Below are 15,024 nucleotides of genomic sequence, written 5' to 3'. Positions count from 1 at the left end.
TGACAACCTTTGTATCTGTTGTGGTCTGTTCACTTTTTCGTCTTTGTCAGTCCTTTTCTTTGCTCCACGCATGTTGTGCAATGTTTGTCTTTCCATCTTAATAAAGTGAATGTTCTGCATGTTGGTCTTGGTGTGGACGTCCTCTGCTATGTGTCAATGTGCATGTGACCCTGTAACTGACATGGTTAGTTATTTTGGTTGACTTATTCCTTGTGTGCTGTGCTTCCACTATACTACAAGGATAAACTTGTACTGCAGAGTGAATCACTTTACAAGTTGTGCATCAGAAATCAAAACCGGCTGGCCCTTCCTCTAGCGATTGTTTGATGTTTCCTTTTGGTGTGTATGAGGGTAAAGGTTATCTCAGAAATAGATTAATCAGAAACTAAAGTTTTTTTCCTTGATATTTAAGGGATTTTTCTCTTGGCCTTTGGGGATAGGGTTAGGGGGTGTTATCAATATATGGCCTGTAAAGCCCTTTGAGATTGTAACTCTCATTAAGGGCTTAACAAATAAAATTGACTTGAATGACTTGGAAACAATAGAAAACAAAATCCTAAACATATTATCTTAACAAACATTTAGTTAAGATAATAGTCTCCTGTCTGACTATAGGTAGAGGCGAGCAAGAAAGTTAGATATTATATCATCGCCAGACAAGTGATACGACTATGTATTATTAGATTAACCAAGAAGGCAAAACATATCCACCTCCCATAAGTCAGCCTTCCTCTTGGATTTCCTTGATCATTCATAAAGCCTAATTATAATAATTATCATAATCCTGAAATTAATGGTAAAGTGATAAGTGATAATAATCATGATACAAAGATATGTCCTGACCCCTACGTAAGAGTGTCCATCTGCCTTGCTTACAGCCTTAAGTGACTCCATGTTGGCTTTGAACAGAGATGATGCCAGAATCTTTCATGAGAGTATCAGACACGGTAGAGTATATTATAATAAGTTCTAGTTTGAAAGAAAACAAAACCCTTTTTTATGATGTGAATGTCATTTTTAATGAAATAATCTCCCACTGATTCCAGAAATATACTTTGTGTATGAACTTGCTTGATTTCCTTTTAGAAATTGTAGTCGCCCTATAAAGTACAAATATTAGAGCCTGTGGATATATCTCCTCACAAAGCATGAACTATTTACAAATTAATGAATCCAGTGCATGTGATAAAGCCTATTGTAGTACCAATCTATCCTTAACACAAATCCTGTAGTTTGATAAGTTAATGGAAAATGTTTTGAACATATCTCAAAAAGCCTACATATCATTTTGTATCCCAGCTGGAGGCCCAAACTGGAATATAGAAGGTGAGACCATAAAACTTATCAGAGTGTGTGTGTAGCTCCACTTCACACCCTGTGGTTCCCAATGACCCACCCTATCAGCTGATTATGGAAACATGACTGACTCATGGAATGCAATGAACCATACTTTTGATTGTATCGCTCAAAACACATGCCATATACAGCAGATTAGTCGTGTGCATACCCATTCTGGAATCAATCCCATCTTGACGGTGCTTAGAACGACTGAATGTCTCATTACATATTGGCTAGATGAATACCTCATTCTGGAATGACTCCACGTCACAGTAGCACTGTACGCATATCCACCCATTTCCAGTTGTCATACCCATGCAGTATCACAGAGGTCCAGGGTTATATTAAGTATTAAGCATACTGTGAAACCATTCTTAAATGTTTCAAGTCAAGCATGAAGGTTTTGCGAATTGCAACGAGGTGCAAACATCAGATTGTGTCTTGCGATAGCATATCAACGATGCTTTATGGTTACAATCTAGATATGAGGGATAAGTTTAACTCAGGTATACATTTTTTACAATATTCATGGCTCCAATGTAAGCCCCCCTTATCCTTTTTGTCCTCCATTAAATTGGATCCTTTGCAGATTTCTGTGTCCTCCTAATCTGCCAATGTATACATTTGATCAGATTGATTAGCTTGACTGGCAACATTTACCTTCCACCTTAGATCATTATGAGGCCCTATAGCGATAAAGCATGAAGGGTGCCTTTCCTCACTTCTTTCTGCATCCTCATATCTTTCCACTCAGCTTTCTACATTCCAGTGCATTTAAAATGTCAACGCAGCGCCTTGACATTCAGATATCCGATCGTTTATAGATGTAAGATGAATATTGTTGGAGGAGCAGTGTGAAGGTTGAATGTGGTTCTGTTACTTCGCCTCAAAACATGATTTGAATATAAAAGTTAGAGGGCAATAGGTGCCATCGTAACCCCTCTGTTAGTGGACACCATAACAGTGAATCGCCTTACAATCATAAAGGCCAAAATGCTATTTGTTTATTGTTGCAGGCACGCACACTTAGGACTTGGATTTGGCAGATTTATTACAAGGAAAACATTTTGACAATCTATATTTGTGAAGCAAGGAGGAAAATGTATGGTTTGATCCTTCAGACTGTTATTGTCATTTAAAAACTATTTTCAGCTGATTTTGTTCCTCTATCTCGTCAAAAGTGACACACGGTTAAGCTAGTAATTACATCAAACATTCAAAGCTATAACAGAGGTTTAGTGTTCAATATATTTAGTTTGAAATACCTTCACCTACACAACACAATTAGCAAACAATCAGGGATGATTGCATTCAAACAAAAAAGCAAGGTTAACCAAGGAATTACTTAACACATGGTTGTGAAGATGTAGAAGTTGTAAAAGGCAATTCTAGGTCAGTCGGTAATTTTCCCTATTATGGACATATCTGATGCCATTCCACAGCTGAATATCATAAGAGAACGATATTCCCTGCACTGCAATTCCTTCCTCTATCTAGAGTCATGTGGTTTGATTAGCTGTTGTCCAGCTAACTTTGTCAAGTCACTTTATCAATGGATAAAGCATGAAGCTAAATCAGCCACATGGATCAGTCGTGCATGATGTTTATTTTGCTAACCTATGATGACCTATGTCCTGTACAGCCTACCACCTGAGGCGGGAGGACACGGATTGGTTTGATAAGCCAAGAGAAGGACATCCGCAGAGTGGACACATGCTGGACAAGAGACAGGTTGGGTTCCATTAAGCCTCGTCCTCACCACTATGGGTCTTCCCTGTGGTGTTCAGTTGAATCCAGGATATCCTCTACTGCTTGTGAATACTCTCTGTGTCGCCTTTGCAGATGAGGCTCATCACGTACGCCTTCCCTCACGCTCGGGTTACCCTCAAGAGAGACCTTAAGGACTCCAGTGTGTCAGGTAAAGCACGATGATACACAACGACATGAAGGTCACAAACACAAACCATGACATGTAAAGGTCTTCTGGCTGGTTAAATGGCGACCTGCCTAGCACTGTTGGATTCAACAGAAGCCCAGTATGGGCTGATCAGGGTCCTCCCTGGATTGGGGACCTGATCTTGCTGGCAGGGGTGTTGGAGAGCCAGTGGGGGGTATTCACCCCTCTGGCCTACATCTTAGTTCCCCAGAGACAAAACCCTGTCTTCTAGTAATGTGCAGTCATTCAGAGTCGTTAAATCAAGGTCCAGACTCCCTGTGGTAGATTAAAGATCCCATTGCATACGCCGCAAGAGTAGGGCTGCTAAACCCGCTGTCCTGCCTTAATTCCAGACCATATCATGCTTCCCTGGGTTGGGTAGCTTCCATCTTTACCTATCCACAGGTAGTGGATGAGGTGGGATCCCCAACACTGTAAAGTGCTAAATTAATCAAATGAATCATTTTTATCTGCGTATCTTCGTTTGCCTGTTGGAGGGCTGATTTGCATCCTGTTATTGTGCCCAGGGAACGGTCTGGGGATCCGAGTGGTTGGTGGGAAGGAGATTCCCGGGAGCAGAGGGGAGATAGGAGCCTATATCGCCAAGGTCGTTCCTGGTGGAGTAGCCGAAAGCACCGGGAAGATTGTGGAAGGTAAGAGGATAAACTGGACATCAATGGCAACTTGTGGATTGACGTATTCGAGAATTCTTGAACTGCTTATATCTTTCTGTCGATAACAATGACAGTAATACATCTGCTGCTTAATATATTTGGATTTCTATTTGTGGAAAGTTGAATCCGGGCCGGGGTTTGAATTGATTTCCTCCGGCAGAGGCTGACTGTCTCTTGGGAGGAGGAGCAGATTAAGCAAGACGTGTTATATGTTAATTTTTTTTCGTAATGCCGTCAAGGGAAAAGCCCTGCCTAAATCATTAGTCCAGATTAAGAAGTGTGACATGGCTTCGTCCTCCCCTGCTGGCTCAGTCATGTCTTATTTTCTGAATGAACCCTCTGGCTCTACAGCACCGGGGGTTGTGTATAGAGTACTGTCTTAGTCATCAGGCTTCGTCTAGAATCCCTGCAGAGAAAAAGATGGTAGACAAAAAGAGGCATAGTCACAGATTCAACACATTTACACACACACACACACACACACACACACACACACACACACACACACACACACACACACACACACACACACACACACACACACACACACACACACACACACACACACACACACACACACACATTTAAACTCACAGACAAAATACGCCCTTCCAAAACAATTGCAAGGGCAGATGCTATAGAATTCCCTTTTTGGATTTAGTCAGCAAGGCACAAGTGAGTCAGTTTTATATAAATTATTCACCAGTTGTGGTTTATGAGGTCCAGGTTGTCTCTATTCATACCCGATTTTGCATCATACCAATGGTCAGCTATTACTTTGGGTAAATAGCTTTGTATTTATTTTCGTCCCACAGTACAATGGGGTTCACTGGTTTCTACATTTGACAGTACACGAAAATTGCTTGAAATTGGCTTCCACTGACTTGCCAAACTGGATTTGTCGTCTTCATTTTAATTCTAAGCATAAACAAAACCAAAACATCAATAGAAGTGGCTACAACTGCATTGTCATGTCGCTGCCGGCTGAATTTAAATGAGCTATGTCTGATGGTGACATTAACTGAAGGGGAATGAGTGGAAGAGGGGGAAGAGAAAACCTTGAAGAGGGAGAAGAAAATTACAGAAACAGCCAGGGAGGGAAAAGAGTGTGGTAGAGTCTACACCAGCATACAGGCACATGAATATTATATTCACTGAGACAGATGCTTTTCCCACATATTCATTTCAGTTACAATTTTTGTTGTTTCCAGCAACGTGTTGTTAGTGTGTTGCTTCCCAGGGACATGTGTGATCTGGATGGCAGGGCGATGTTGTGTAAGTGATGCTTTAGACCTTGGGAGAACGGGGAGTCCCTCTGTTTGCAGTGTCCTTCTACTCTTTCCCTCTGTCCTCTTGGATTCTCTCATTTCCTGAGTGCTGTGCTAGCCTGCATCTTAATGTGACTTACCAGGGACTTTTATGACTATAACGGATGGCCTGCGGTCTGGGACTGGATCCATGGGTTTCATTCAAGATTCAAGATTCAAGATGGTTTCACTGTCATGTGCACAACAATTACAGAGCAGTCGCTGGCAATGGAATTCTTTAGTCTTGGGCTCCTCCAACAGTGCAATATAAGAAAAAGTAAAAGTTCAGAGAAACCCAAGTAGGAAAGCTGAGACTTAAATAATAAAAAATATATGCGGTAATAATAATAATAATAATAATAAAAAGTAAGTGTATAAGAGGAACACAAGTAGGAGAGCAGAGACCTAAATGCAAAACTAAATAAATGTAAAATGTAAACAGACGTGTATATCCAGATGTCGACTGATATAAAGTGGCAAGTTATAAAGTGGCCAGTTATAAAGTGTCATGGTGGTGAGCTAACTGTCCCTGAGTCTGGTGGTGCGAGACCGGCATCTGAAACAGTTTGTTACCGGGGTGATGAGGGTCTTTAATAATCCGGTTAGTCTTCTTCCTGTGTGAGTGTAGAGGTCCTCCATGGAAGGCAGCTCCGTCCTGCTAATGTGATGGGCAGCTTTCGCCACCCTCTGTAATGTCTTACGGTTGAGGGCGCAGCAAATGCCGTACCAGGCGGTGATGCAGCCGGTCAGGATACTCTCTGTGGTGTATCTGTAGAAGTGTAGAGTATCCTGGAGTCCATGTTGAACCTCCGCAGCCTGCGGAGGAAGAAGAGCCGCTGTCTTGCCGTCTTTGTGATGGCGTCGGTGTGGTGAGTCCAGGTCAGGTCCTCACTGATGTGGACCCAGAGGAACTTGAGACTGCTGACTCTCTCTACTGTCGTCCCGTTGATGGTGATGGGGGCGTGCTCGGCTCCCTGCCGCTTCCTGTAGTCCACAATCAGCTCCTTAGTTTTGCTGAGGTTGAGCTGGAGGTTGTTGTCCTGCCACCAAGATGTCAGGGCTCTCACCTCCTCTCTGAAGACCGTCTCGTCGCCGTCGGTGATCAGGCCGATGACGGCCGTGTCGTCAGCAAACTTGGCGATGGTGTTGGAGCTGTGTGTGGCCACTGGCCACGCAGTCATGTGTGAACAGGGAGTAGAGGAGAGGGCTGAGCACGCAGCCCTGTGGTGCACCGGTGTTGAGAGTCAGGGTGGAGGATGTGGCGTTCCCTCTCCGCACTGCCTGGTGTCTGCCCGTCAGGAAGCTCAGGATCCAGTCACAAAGGGCGGTGTTGAGCCCGAGGTCCCTGAGCTTCACAGCGAGCTTGGAGGGCACAATGGTGTTGAATGCTGAAATGTAGTCAATGAACAGCACTCAGTGTGGAGGGTGAGGGCGATGGCGTCGTCTGTGGACCTGTATGCAAACTGCAGGGGGTCCAGTGAGTCAGGGAGGGAGGAGGTGATGAATGATTTGACTAACCGCTCAAAGCACTTCATGACGATGGAGGTGAGTGCTACTGGGCGGTAGTCGTTGAGGCAGGATGCTTTTGACTTCTTGGGGATGGGAATGATGGTGGAATTTTTGAGACATGTGGGGACCACAGACTGGAGCAGTGACTTGTTGAAAATGTCTGTAAACGCACCTGCCAGCTGATCTGCACACACCCTGAGAGCCCGGCCAGGGATGCCATCAGGACCAGGGGCCTTGTGTGGATTGATCCTTTTGAAGGATTTGCACACATCTGCCGCTGTTATTGCTAGTGTGCAGGGGTCCTGGTCCATCTGTACTTGCTGAGCCAGAGAGTAGCTCTCAAAACATGCAAGGTAGGTGTTAAGGTCATCTGGAAGAGATGGAGACACTTCCTCAGTCACACTCGTCCCTTGACAGTCTGTTATTGTTCTGAGTCCGCTCCACATGTGTCCTGAGTTGGAGCCCTCAAAGTTGGACTGCATTCTGTCCCGGTATTGTCTCTTAGCACTGTTAATAGCTCTCCGGAGTGCATACCTGGACTTGCTGTACTCCTCCAAATCACCTGAGTTGTAGGCGGCAGTCACTGCCTAAAGTTTGGCTCGAACTTCTCCATTAACCCAGGACTTCTGATTGGGAAATGTCCGTACAGTAATCCGCGGCACGACGTCATCAATGCATTTTGCCGATGTAGCAAATCACAGAGTCTGTGTGTGTGTCTGTGGCCATCTTGGTTCTGAGTGCTAGCTGGCTGGGGGGCACAGAATACGGGACACCAACCTCAGTCCCCCCCGCCCAGCTAGCATTTGGATTAAAGATGGCTGCTCTGTGATTAAGGCCAATGGAGTTACCTTTACAGCTTGCTTGGTAAAGCCCTCTGCTTTATGTGCTTACAATGTGTTGGTCGTTGATAGCCAACATTAAAACAAGACATTTAATGGGGCGAGGTACGGTGACAAAATGTGTGACATATGTGTCTGGGAATTAACGTCTCCGTTTGCCTGTCTCTGTTTTGCTTCCCTGCCCCCCTCACAACAGGAATGCAGGTGTTGGAGTGGAATGGCGTCCCTCTGATGGGGAAGACGTATGAGGAGGTGCAATGTATTATGGGCCAGCCATGTGCAGAGGCGGAGCTCTGCGTCCGCCTGTGAGTCACAGCTGTCATCACTCTCATTCCTCCGCTCTGCAAGTCTTAAGGACCTACACACACCTCCCCTCTCCCAGCCTTCCCTCTCTGTCTCTCTCTCTCTCACACACTTTCTCTTTCCCTCTCTGTCTCTCTCTCTCACACTTTCTCTTTCTCTCTCTCTCTCTCTCTCTCTCTCTCTCTCTCTCCCTCTGTCTCTCTCTCTCACACACTTTCTCTTTCTCTCGCTCTCTCACTCCCTCTCTCCCTCTCTCCCGCTGTCTCTCTCTCTCTCTCACACACTTTCTCTCTCTCCCTCTCTCACTCACACTTTCTCCCTCTCTCTCTTATTATGAGAGCATATGGCATGTGATGCTATTATAGGACATCACACAATATGCTGATGATGATGATGATGATGATGATGATGATGATGATGATGATGATGATGCTGGGAGTGATGTAGATGATGCTGATGCTGAGGATAATAATGATGATGATGATGATGATGATGATGGTGATGATGATGATGATGATGATGATGATGATGATGATGGTGATGATGTAAATGACCCCCATACAGTGACCTCAACATGCTGTCGGACCACCCTCAGGCCTTGGATAACCATGCGATGCTTAAAGCCGGTGTGTACATCAGAATCTGAGTTTAGCAAAGGCCACAATGCACTGCCCTTGCACAGTGATCAGCATCCCTCACCGTGCGGTGTCCATGCTCATGTTTGTCCCCTCACTCCCTCTGGTAGGCGGGCAGCGGTCCCCGGGCGTAGACCCCCAGCAGCTGGCCGCCGAGCTGCAGAAGGTGTCCCTGCAGCAGTTCCCGGGCGTGACCGGAGCAGGGCCCCAGAGCCAGGGGGGGCTGGGCGTGCTCTCTGCCCTGGAGCGCTCCACGCTGCTGCACTCGGGTCCCGGGTCGGCCGCGTCCAGCGGCGTGCCCAGCCCCGGCCAGCCGGGCTCTCCCGCCATCAGCAAGAAGCAGCGCCACAACGCCAAGGTCAGGGCACTTAACACGCCAGCAAGCCAAGTTAGGGTCTTTGGGAAGAGTGGTTAGACACACGTCCCCTGACCTGAAGGAGGGCTGCCCTTTAGGGGGCTCAGGGTCAGCTGGGCCGTGGCCCAGCGTCGCTGCCCGGCCCTGGAAAGAGCAAGAAAGAAGAGAAGGAACCCTAGCGTTAGATTGAAGGCCGCGGAGGGACCCCTGCTGCTAGGACAGGACGACAATCGCTGCCAGATGTTCCATTCCAGATGACTTATTCCATGTTTATTAAAGACATAGTGGCTAGTGAGTCGATTTGTGACCAGTAAATTCAACAAACCCGGAGGCATCGGGTCCTGATGTCGGCACTGAGCAGGCGTTAGTGATGGATGGCTGGGGAGTGCTGGAGTAAGGAGCTGTCCTTGCCAGCCGATTCATCATTCATCCTAATTTGTTATCACATTAACCTCCTGCTTCCGTACCTGTCTGAAACGATCTTGTCTGAAACCAAAAGACGTCCTAAAAAGAGTTTTAAAATGAATCCTCTGAAGGCATTCCAGCGGCTACCGTGTAAGCAGTAGAACCAGCCGTGTTGTCAGTGGGGCCGGGGTCAAATGGGGGTGGCTGGCTCGGACGAGCTGTTTATCAGGGGAATGGGACAGGACAATTATAGTAGAACATGACAATGATATGATGAAGAGACATAGGGAACAGGTAGGAGAGAGAGAGAGAGAGAGAGAGAGAGAGAGAGAGAGAGAGAGAGAGAGAGGGAGAGGGAGAGGGAGAGGGAGAGAGGGAGAGGGAGAGGGAGAGAGAGAGAGAGAGATCACTTATCAATATTGATCGAAAGAGAGAGAGAGAGAGAGAGAGAGAGAGAGAGAGAGAGAGAGAGAGAGAGAGAGAGAGAGAGAGAGAGAGAGAGAGAGAGAGAGAGATCGCTTATCAATATTGATCGAGAGAGAGAGAGAGAGAGAGAGAGAGAGAGAGAGAGAGAGAGAGAGGTTAGAGAATTAGTTTGTTTAAATGCGAGTAAAGAATGGATATCCACCAGATCTTTAGCCTTCTCCAAATACCATTCAACGTCAGGGGCCAATAAGCCTTCATCACAGTCTAATGGGGGCTAACACAGGTGAATCTCATGAGGTTAATTACGGGCAGACCCCACAGACCCCTAATAAAGTTAATGCGCTACAGTTGTTTTTCACCACCTACTATTGCACCTCTGTGATAAAGGCCCATTCCATCAATCACATGACCACCTCTGCCGAGGCTTAGCCCTAGTGAAAACTCCCTTAACCCTCGGCCTTTGCAATGGCAGGCTATCCATCACTTATCTGGCAATAAATATATCCCATAGTGGCGTCACAGACACGCAGCGACCCAACTCAAGGTTATCTCTGAAACCCTTTTGGGGAATTAATCTTTTGTTCAGATGGGGCTATCCTATTCCAGGGCTTCCACCACTACTATGACTACTACTATTACTACTACTACTACTACTGTTATTACTACTACTACGACTTCATCATTATGGAAATCCAAATCATAGTCTTTATTATGAATCTTATTCAATCGTTTGTTTTACAGTCAACTGAGACGTTGAGGACCCAATCCCAACTGGTCACTGGAGAAATCCAGGTAAATAAAAACAATGCACCCCTTCAAGTGATGTCCTATCTACGGTCCTCTCTAATGCTCTCAGCCAGTGTTCCCCAGTCCTTCTTCAGTGTGTTCTACGGTACTTCCTCCTGCAGCTCCAGATCAACTACGACAGGAACCTGGGAAACCTGATAGTCCACGTTCTGCAGGCCAGGAACCTGGTTCAGCGGGAGAGCAACAGCTACTCAGATCCCTTCGTCAAGGTCTACCTGCTACCTGGAAGAGGGTACGACCATGTCGGGCTGTCAGTCTGTCTGACTGGCTGTCTGTCTAGCTATCTATCTATATATCTATCGATCTATCTATCTATCTATCCATCATCAATCTATCTATCTATCCGTTCATCCATCTACCAATGGAATCTGTCTGTCTGTCTGTCTGTCTGTCTGTCTGTCTGTCTGTCTGTCTGTCTGTCTGTCTGTCTGTCTGTCTGTCTGTCTGTCTGTCTGTCTGTATATCTTTCTGCCATTTATATCTATCCATCTGTCTGTCTGAAAGTCTGGCTACCTATTTATCTGTCCATCTGTATTTCGATCTCTCAATCAATCTTCTATGTATATATCTTTCACTCTGTCTATCGATCATTCTGTCAGTCTCGTTATCTGTCTCACTGTCGGCCTGTCTGTCTTTCCGTCTTTCCTCTCTGTATCTGTCTGTACAACACAGCGTCGTGTTTTGAGCCTGTGGTTCTAACAATAGACCAGAACCCAGGGGACTGACTCGTATGGTCCTGTGCCCAGCACTGTCCGGTATCCATATATCGGCCTCGCTGTAATCCTCTGCTGAATTACATTAGGCTCCTTTTAAGAGCATTGTGAACAGCAAGGAGAGAGGGAATCAATACAGGGTTAATGTTCTCCCTAACTGCATCTGCTCTCAGCTAATAGTCCTATCAGAGCTGTTTATGAGATGATGTGAGCACTCCTCCTTCAGGCTCCGTACCTGTGGGGAGCAGTCCTAGCGCCCAGTCGAACCAGCCCACTCTCTCGCTCTCTCTGCTTCCTTCATAGCCATAATTGTGTCCCCAAGTGCTATGATTAACACCGGCCAACTATCAGAGTGTTAAATGTTTTGTTCGGACTGTTAAATGTATCTGTGTGAATTGTACTACCTTTTACGACCTGTGTTTAATTCATTTTAATCTGGTGTCTCACTCTGCTTTGACACCAAACAGGGGGTGGGGGGGGGGGTTGTTCTTTACCGTCCGTCCCGTTGACTCCTTTGTGTTCCTCTGTACGGTTTTATTTTCTTGTCTCTTTTGAGTATGTTTTGCTTCTCTTTCTTATTTGTGATATCCGCTCTCCTTACCCCCCTCTCCGTACCGCCTCAGACAAGTCATGGTTGTCCAGAATGCAAGGTAGTGTTGCCCTGCTCCTAACCCTTCCTTTTAGTCGTGGTTTTACTTTTCTTTTCTACCTTCTCTGTCTTTATGCTCCCTCCCCCCCCCCCCCCCCTCGTCTCCCCCCTTCCCTCCCACCCTGGCTCCCTTTCTATCCACGTCATGCTCCATCCCACAATGACTGTCTCCTCTCGCTCCTATGGCTCTGTGTGCTTCTTTGTTGTCCGTGTGTGTCTCTTTGCACTCATCTCCACCGTTTTCTTAATTTACTTATTTATTGGTTCCAGTCGAGCGATGTGTTTGTTGTTGTTGACGTCGTCAGCTGTAGCCTGATCCGAGCAAATAGGACCAGCTTTTTCTTAAAAACTGAAGTCATATCTCAGTTGGTTTCATCTTTTTTTTCCTCCGTATTTACTTGTTTCCGTTCTCCCCGGCAGGTCTTGAGAGTCATTTTAATTCAACATCCACCATTCAACACATAGTGACTTCATAGTGTGGTGTGGTGTGGTGACCATTAGTCAAAGTGATGGGCGTTCAACACATAGTGACTCCGTAGTGTGGTGTGGTGTGGTGACCATTAGCCGTAGTGATGGGCATGCACGTACAGCTTGTGACCTGTCGTTGGATGGCCACCAACCGTTGTAATCTTCTGACTGCCGCAGTGATGAGAACAAGAGGCGGACCAAGTATGCCCAGAAGACCCTGAACCCTGAATGGAACCAGACAGTCATCTACAAGAACATCCACCTGGAGCAGGTACGCGTGGCCTCATCATGGACCAGGGTGTACCCACACACACGTACACACACACAGTGTGGACTTCATGCTCTTCAGGGCTGGGCTGTCCCCATGAGTGTCCCCATGTTGCCAGTCAACAGCAGACAACAGTATAACAACAATAAGGACATTAGAAAGACAACATTTACACGGAGAGTGTCAATTGATATTTCAGGGTTATGCATTTCTCATTCTACCGCAGTATGCGTATAGGTGTGTGTGTATGTTTGTGTGTGTCTGTGTAGGGCCTTCTGTGAATGTGCGTATCTGTGTGTGTGTGTGTGTATGTGCGTGTGTGTGTGTGTGTGTGTGTGTTTGTGTGTGTGGGCGTGTATGTGTGTGTGTGCGTGTATGTTTATGTATGTGTGTGCAGGGGCTTCTGTGAAGGTGTGTATCTGTATCTGTGTTAGTGTGTGTGTGTGTGTGGGGGAGGTGTCTCGGTAAGTGTTTCGACTGTAGATTTAACGTCGGCTCTTGCGACGGAGAACAGATCCTTGTGCCTCCCGGTGGTCGCACCCTGATTCTAACCCCCGGGCTGAGGGTTGAGAGCCGTGGCCGGGGGGCCACGTCGTGGAGGGCTGGTGGGACTCGTTGCAGGCATGCTGCACCCCCCCCCCCCCCCCCCCCCCCCCGCTGGCCAAGGCCGCCATTTAGATGCTGCTCTGCTGCTCAGTCTCTGGCCCCTTGCTGATCCATTGAGATTAACCATTCCTTCCCATGTACACACACACAAGCATAAACACCAACACACACACACACACACACACACACACACACACACACACACACACACGCAATACACAACCAAACACACATGACAGATATATATGTACAAACATGCATTGATATATATACTGTATCGATATGGGCTTTTGCATACAGACATACAATGCGCATGTACCCTTACACATACCTATGCACAGGCATATACTTTAACAGAGTCGTATTTGCCATAATTGTAGCTGGTATTAGATTTGTAATAGATCTTTTTTACATCTATAATTTCTTTGCAGTAATTAACACGGTACAGAACAATAATTTAAAAGGGATCAATTATGGTTTCACACACATAAACATGAAGGCACACGCAAACACAAAACCATTTAAATGTATTATTATCAAAAGTATTATTTATTCAATCAACTGTATTTGATGTGATAAGCGATTAATGACACTTGAGGTTATTAACTTGATTAAATCCTAATCTCTTTTTTTACTGCTGCAGTTAAAGAAGAAAACTTTGGAAGTCACCGTGTGGGACTATGGCAGATCGTCCTCCAATGACTTCCTGGGCGAAGTGAGTCGATTTGAAATCAAACCCCTAGACTTTTACCTGCTGCGGCCTGAAGACTTATGGTCTCTCTCTCTCTCTCTCTCTCTCTCTCTCTCTCTCTCTCTCTCTCTCTCTCTCTCTCTCTCTCTCTCTCTCTCTCTCTCTCTCTCTCTCTCTCTCTCTCTCTCTCTCCCTCCCTCCCTCCCTCTCTCTCTCTCTCTCTCTCTCTCTCTCTCTCTCTCTCTCTCTCTCTCTCTCTCTCTCTCTCTCTCTCTCTCTCTCTCTCTCTCAACAACCTCATAAGCTCAACAGTTCCCTTTACAAGGCCCTGCGTAAGCATCTCTGTCATGACTCTACTGTTATACAGAGAGAGAAACACTTATCCCCTGTGTGGAGTGCTAAACTTGTGTAGCTTAGGTTTGATGTCGTTAAGTCCTTAAACCCATATCCACTCATTTTACTGTGGTCCTCTAAGAAATCCCCTTCTCAGACTTGGCCTTGGGACCTGGGCTCACCAACAGAAAACAACTTACTCAGGTTTTGCTTGCATTTCATAGCTTCTCGGTATCAATTAAGGCAAGTCGTTTGCTGCTTTCACTGTCTGTCTCAGTCTCAGTCTCAGTCTCTCTCTCTCTCTCTCTCTCTCTCTCTCTCTCTCTCTCTCTCTCTCTCTCTCTCTCTCTCTCTCTCTCTCTCTCTCTCTCTCTCTCTCTCTCTCTCTCTCTGTCTCTGTCTCTGTCTCTCTCTCTCTCTCTAGCTCATTGACTCTCTCTTTCTCTAAGGCCCAGATAAACTTAGAGAAACAGAGAGTCAAAAAAATCACAATTGGCTTGCTTGGCTGACAAATTGCTGTCAAATTGCGCAGTTTTTGAAAGGGTATAATACAGTGACTGCGATGTGTGGGTTGCTCTTTTGATGGAGCCACACCAGCAGTTTCCTACCATCTCTTTGTCCTTGTGTTCCCTGCTTGACCATTCACAAAATGATGCATCCCTCACAGTTTCGGCAACCGGTTAATCTGAAAAAAAAGAAAAGAAAGTGGGCCGCATTAGCAAACATTTCACGGATACCAAACTACACAACGACATTTTTTTG

General features: G+C 46.0%; 1 protein-coding gene across 2 annotated transcripts in view; it reads left to right on the top strand.

The window, feature by feature from the left end:
* Positions 1-15,024, top strand: part of pclob (piccolo presynaptic cytomatrix protein b) — a 60,183-nt gene that overhangs the window by 33,336 nt on the left and 11,823 nt on the right. Inside the window, exons 20-32 of one of the 2 annotated variants that reach the window (XM_030366430.1) lie at positions 879-947; positions 1,300-1,326; positions 2,981-3,069; positions 3,181-3,256; positions 3,802-3,927; positions 7,800-7,908; positions 8,471-8,532; positions 8,652-8,899; positions 10,469-10,519; positions 10,636-10,766; positions 11,871-11,897; positions 12,542-12,635; positions 13,882-13,953. In XM_030366430.1, coding sequence (XP_030222290.1) covers positions 879-947; positions 1,300-1,326; positions 2,981-3,069; positions 3,181-3,256; positions 3,802-3,927; positions 7,800-7,908; positions 8,471-8,532; positions 8,652-8,899; positions 10,469-10,519; positions 10,636-10,766; positions 11,871-11,897; positions 12,542-12,635; positions 13,882-13,953 — 1,181 coding nt within the window. The remainder of the gene's footprint in view (positions 1-878; positions 948-1,299; positions 1,327-2,980; positions 3,070-3,180; positions 3,257-3,801; positions 3,928-7,799; positions 7,909-8,470; positions 8,533-8,651; positions 8,900-10,468; positions 10,520-10,635; positions 10,767-11,870; positions 11,898-12,541; positions 12,636-13,881; positions 13,954-15,024) is intronic. The other variant, XM_030366431.1, reaches the window with a different exon arrangement.

This window comes from Gadus morhua, chromosome 9 (genome assembly GCF_902167405.1).
Source record: "Gadus morhua chromosome 9, gadMor3.0, whole genome shotgun sequence".
Classification (NCBI taxonomy): domain Eukaryota; kingdom Metazoa; phylum Chordata; class Actinopteri; order Gadiformes; family Gadidae; genus Gadus; species Gadus morhua.
Note: the sequence above shows the minus strand (reverse complement) of the source record. Positions and strands in the feature narration are given on the sequence as shown.